General features: G+C 45.6%; 1 protein-coding gene across 6 annotated transcripts in view; it reads right to left on the reverse strand.

The window, feature by feature from the left end:
* The window catches only part of trim9 (tripartite motif containing 9), a 94943-nt gene extending 90675 nt beyond the window's left edge, over positions 1-4268 (reverse strand). For all 6 annotated transcript variants that reach the window (XM_048537379.1, XM_048537377.1, XM_048537378.1 and 3 more), the window contains exon 1: positions 3339-4268. In XM_048537379.1, coding sequence (XP_048393336.1) covers positions 3339-4118 — 780 coding nt within the window. In that variant the 5' untranslated portion in view covers positions 4119-4268. The remainder of the gene's footprint in view (positions 1-3338) is intronic.
* Between the last annotated feature and the right edge of the window lie 1732 nt (positions 4269-6000).

A 6000-nucleotide genomic window follows, 5' to 3' on the forward strand; every position in this document is an offset into this window, starting at 1 on the left:
GAGGGGGCATAATTTTGAGGTGATATGAGGAAGGCATAGGGAGATGTCAGAGATAGGTTCTTCACACAGAGAGTGCTGGGCATGTAGAATGCTGCCGGCAGTGGTAGTGGAGTCAGTTAATTTAGAAACTTTTAAGCGAATCTTGGATAGGCACATGAAGGACAGTAAAATGTAGGGTTTGCAGGGTAGATTGATCTTAGTAGGATAATAGGTCAGCACAACATTGTGGACCAAAGGGCCTGTACTGTGCTGTACTGTGCTATGTTCTAGCCAACTAAGCCCTTAATTGGTCTACTCCCACATTAGCAACAGACAACTTGTGGTAGTTTAATTTGAGGCTCACTGTACCTCGTACAAGGGGAGAAATTGAGAAGCTGAGTCCTTCATGGTAACCTCAACTGTGTGGGAATTATGGGAATGCTGTTGTCATTACTCTGCATCTCAAACCAGCAAGCCAGTTGACTGAGCTAACTGAAGCCTTGGTTAATGAAGACTACAAAGCCACTGAATCACATCATTTAAGGAAGGAAATGAGCTGCCCTTGTGGTCAAGCTGACACGTGACTCCAGACCCAGACAAATAATGTGTTTGACTTTCACTTACCCTCTCAAATGACTTAAAAAGCCACTCAGTTGTACTACTGTGCCTCAGTGATTTCATGGTGCTGTAGTAGAACCCCAACGTCTGAGCTAGAAGGCCCAGGTTCAAGTCCTACCTGCGCCAAAGGTGTGTAACAACAGTTCTGAATATGTTAAATGGAAAATATAAAAGGTACTACTCCACTACAAGAAGTGGAAAGTGTAATAAAAACAGACATACCTTCCAGCATCTGAAAGTACAAGGGCACACAGTGTGCAGTCAACTCCGCAAAGTCCTTCTTACTAAGACCTAGAGACTTGATCTAAACGTGGGTGAGCTGTCAAACATACTAGTCAAGCAACAGCCTGACAAAGTCATACCACCCAAATGACATCATCTTCCAAACCTACAAACTTATCTTTTAGAAGAACAAGAGACTGAAACACACAAACATATGGAAGACCCCATGTCACACATCAATCTGGCTTGGAACTGTATCCCAATTCCTTCAATGTCACTGAGTCAAAATCCTGGAACCTCTTTCTGAACAGCAGTGCGGAATCTCTGCAATGATGGATTGCAGAGCAATTAGGAATGAACAAGTATGACAAGTATGAAATGCTCACTTCCCACGAAATGACATAAAAATCAAAGGATCACTAAAATAATTGTAACCTATCTACAGAAAGACAAAAATGAATATTTAATTAATTATCCCAGCATCTGATTATAATTTAAGTGTATTAAAAATGTAACTTAGGATAAAAAGACATTGTCTTCCACCCTTATACTATGTGGGATGAATAGCAATGGGAGGCTGATGGAATGAAACCAACTTCTTCAAAGCCAGCATGAATGAAAGAAAATCAGATTCTTCTCATTAGCTTACAGCTGATGGCTGTGAACAATATAGGTCAGGAGGTGCGGAGGGGGTTGGGAAAGCAGAGCTGCACTTGCTTTGCTGTGCTATAATGTATGTGGTAGCAGCAACTAATAGAAATGAGACCATCTGCTAAGTTACATATAGACACACTCTGATTTCAATAACAAAAGAAAACACTACAACATATGGAAAAGTAGTGAACAGAACTGTCTTTTGTTTTAAAATGTCAAGAAAAGATCCATTCATCATTAAATAAAGTGAACACAACAGTTTTATCAAGCATTTCAAGTCTGACAATAAGTAAAAGGTTATGTTCTGATAGTGGAATTGTAGGTAGGTAACATATTTCCTCCAATCTAACAGTAGGTAGCATTTATGCTCCTGCGCTTGTTTTGCTCCAGGTTCGTCTCATCCTGCTTTCTCTTTGTTTTTCGGCTTTTTTGCACATTCTCCCCGTACCTGTATGGGCTTCCTCCTGGTGCTCCAGTTTTCTCCCACAGTCTAAATATGCGCAGATTAGGCGGTTTGGCCGTGGGAGCAAGGTCATGGTTGGCTATGGTTACAGGGATCGGGTAGGAGGCTGGGTCCGGGATGCTCTTTAGAAGGTCGTTATGAATTCGATGGGCCGATTGGCCTGCTTCCAACACTGTAGGGATTCTATGATTCTTCTTGTCAGCAGAGGAGGTGTCATCGCGGACGAGGGTGGAGCAGAACTCCCAGCGAAGACGGCGGCTTCAGCTTTGGCTGCATGGCCGGCCCGGATCGGGACCCCTAGCGATGTCGGCGCGTCGGCAGCAAAGCAGCCGGGGATTCCTGGGGCATCGACTGGACACAGATCGGGGACTCATTGCAGCCCGGAGACCAAAACACTTTACAGAGAAACCCCGGAGACATGCTTGACAAGAAGGACGGTAAAGTTGAACATTATTTCGAATTTATCTGCCTTTAGTTTTGCTGTCAACTGAACAGAATATGAAGCTCTATTTAAGTAATCTATTTTATTTTTGTAATCCAAAATAGCCCCAGATAGCGGTGAAAAAAGGTATAGAAACATATATATATATATAAAACATAAAAACATATAAACCTCTTCCAATGTTAAAAATTATCCGTTTAGCTCAAATAATCCGAGGCCTGATTTCATTTATCTGAACTTTCTCTCTCTACCACCTGTGCTTTTGAAATCGTTTCGTATCAAAAAAAGGATAAAAAAACTTGAATTTAAATGTAAATGTTGCAGCTTATAAAGTATTGTCTATTATTTTACTATGTTTTCTGGACATAGATCTACTCCTGCCACTCGCAGAAAAATCAACTGCAGCACTTCAGTTGCACATCAAACATTCTGACGAAAAGCTGTCACCAGAAGACGCGAACAGGTGGAAGTTACAGCTAGATGCGCTAAAAAGGAATGCTAATGACAAGACATTTGAAACCTAAACTGATTAAATGCATGCGACTTTTACGAAAGCCAAGGAAATGTGCACAACTTGCGCTACTGAAAGGGGAAACAATTAGCAAAACTCTTTCCACTTGGCCGGCAGAAACCTGACTGTTGCGTAAAACTGACAAAAAACTTGACGAAAATGCAGTATTTACGTGCCCGTCGCCAACTTTCGACAGAAACGCCAAGGCAATTAAACCTTCACTGCAGTGTACACACCGCACAATCCTAAGTGTGTGTTACAAGTGAATCAATGAGCCAGTCTGCAAATGAATTACTGTACATCACTGGTGACTGACTGCGCATTGTATTGGAAAATGCGATTGGAAGAGCATAGAGGCGCCATCATCAATTTGGAGTCACCAAACTGATGGGGCTCTCGCATAGCAATGACCCCAATCGGGAGGCTGTCACCGCAATGTTTGCGCTCACCTTATGAAGTTTCCACATGGCTCCGAGTGCCTTCACTTCATGGCTGGAGTGTTTACCTTCCTCCAGACACTGGTAACAGACTGGGGTCTTGCAGTTGACACAGTACATGCTGTAATTCTCGAGCTCATGGTCGGTGCACGTGGAGATTTTGCGCGGGCTCAGCCTCCGGCAGATCCTGCCTTGGGCGGGAGGGAGAAGGCGATGCTTGACGAGCGGGCCCCGGGGGGGATGGCACCTCAAGCGGCAAGATTCGCAGTAAAAGACGTCGCACTGCTCGCACATGACCGTGGCCTCCTTCGGCGCCTTCTCGCAGAGCTGGCACTTGAGGGCCACGGCTCGGCCCTGCTGGTAGCGATCGATGATCCCTTCCAGCACTCGGTTCTTGGGGAAGCCGCGGAGACCCCTCTCGTCCAGGATCAAGCTGCGGTGGCACTGCGGGCAAGTGATGCACGAATTTCGGGGGGGCACCGCGGGCGACGGCGGGAAGACCCTCACCCCATTCGGGGACCGCTGACACGGGGTGGTCGGGGCGCTCGCGAAGCCGGCGTAGGAGCCATAGCCGCTGTCCGCTTCGCTGTACAGGCTCATCTTATCCAGGTCCAGGTAGTCGTAGTCGGAGCCTGAAGCGCGGCTTGGAGGAGACTCGGCTTCAGGCGTCTGCACCAGGATGTTGCGAGCGCAAGCCATGCACAGGTTATGTGAGCAGGGCAAAATGATGGGCTCCCGGTAAAAAGCCCCGCACACCGGGCATTTCAGCTCCTCTTCCATCTCCTCCATCATAGGAGGTGGAAGGGGAAGTGGAGAGGGAGGGAAGGCAAAAAGATCGAACACTATCCCTCCTGTCCGCTCGCTAGCCGGATGCTCAGTGAAGGTGTTCTCCGTTCTCCCAGTCTTCAGCAGCCTCCCTCGCCCTGCAGCCGGGGCTCAATAACAGGCGGATCCGGCGCTCCGCCCATAACCCAGCCCCCCCGCCTGCCACCTCCCCGCCGCTCCTATTGGTCACTCCGCCCGGGCCACGTTCGAACCTGGCTGGGCGAGCTCGGCCTGTCAATCATGGAGGCACTGCAGCCAGTCTGTGCCAGGGACAGGAGGGGCGAGATGGTGCTGTTATGCAAGCATCCTGCGGTTCACCTCTAATCGGAGATTGCGAGGATGCAAAGGTTTTAACGAGTACCGATGTGTTCCCTCTCTCGTTTGGATGCGATGTACATCAAATGACGATCAATAATCGAGATGCGTTATTAAAACGCGTGAAACTTCGTGGTGCTAAACATTCTATATTCCCCATTTTCTGCAGTTGGAATTGCCATTATAGATTTTTCACCTGGACTTGTGTTGGGTTTCCAGAGGAGTGGAACATGTAGCCCGTGCATAGAATTTTACATCGGAAAAATAGTGTTCTTGACTTTAGTGAACTAAATCTTTGTGGGATATGTGTGTGTACAAATGTGCGCTATTAGTATACAATACAAAATAAGTTTACCGATATGTCACCTTGCATTAATGATACACCTCAACTGTCAAGGCTCCTCAACTGAGGCTCCCAGCTTTCTGCTTTTCAAGCAACACAAACTGTATTGACTGCGTTTGGATTTCGTCAACATTAGCCAACCAGATCTTTGAAAAGGCATGACTGGAAGCTGTCAGAACTAATCAGAACCAGATAACTTCGAAAGGGAATAAAGAAATTGTCTTCCCCCAGCCACTCTCTACCAAGCCCTGCCCCTCACCATTGCAATTTGCTCAAAAACCCGAGGCAACGCGGTTTTGAGACGAGCTGATGGGAAATTCAGTTGCGGACATGACTTACTTTTTGTAGTTAAGATAATTGTACATAACAAGGGAGCTTCTAAAAAGAATCAAATGAAGCAATTTTGGGGTATTCTCGTGGTTGCCTTTTATGAAAGTCTATTCTCCTCAAGATTATTGGGAGGTGGGGATTGTCCTTTGGTATGAAGAGATTAAATGGCTTTTTGCCTTGCTATTACTGCACTGGGAGCATTAATATTGTGATAGCCAATATAGAATATTGTTCCGCGCTCTGTTACAGTTATTGCAGATTCACAGAATCAAGTGTTACTGTAGAAGGAGGCCATTCGGCCCACTGCTTACACCAAGCTCGTTAAACGATCATTACGACCGAGTGCTATCTCTTGCTTTTTGCCGCACCTTTGCTCCTTATTTATATCCAAATAATCATCCCATGTCCCTTCGAATGCCTCAATTGAACCTGTGTGCAACACACTTCCAGGCAATGCATTCCGTATCCTGTCAACTCACTGACTGAAAAGATTTTCCCTTATTGCATCCTTGCTTCTTTTGAAGATCACGTTAAATCTCTACCGTATGTGAGCAAGAGCAGTTTCTTTCTAACCAATTTTAACCAACCTTCTCATGATTTTGAAAACCTCTTATCAGATCTCTTAGCCTTCCTCTCTAAAAGCAGAACTCTACCAATTTCTTCAATCTATTGTTATAACTAAAGTGCATCATCCTTGGAACCATTGTTGTAAGCCATTTCAGGAGATCTCCAATGTGTTCATGTCTTTCCTATAATGTGGCACTGGGAACTCCCAATACTCCAGCCAAAATCTCTGTCAGTGTCTGAAACAAGTTTAATGTCACCTCCTTGCTCTTGTACACTACTGTTACAGTCATTGAG

The sequence above is a fragment of the Stegostoma tigrinum genome, chromosome 10 (assembly GCF_030684315.1).
Source record: "Stegostoma tigrinum isolate sSteTig4 chromosome 10, sSteTig4.hap1, whole genome shotgun sequence".
Classification (NCBI taxonomy): Eukaryota; Metazoa; Chordata; class Chondrichthyes; order Orectolobiformes; family Stegostomatidae; genus Stegostoma; species Stegostoma tigrinum.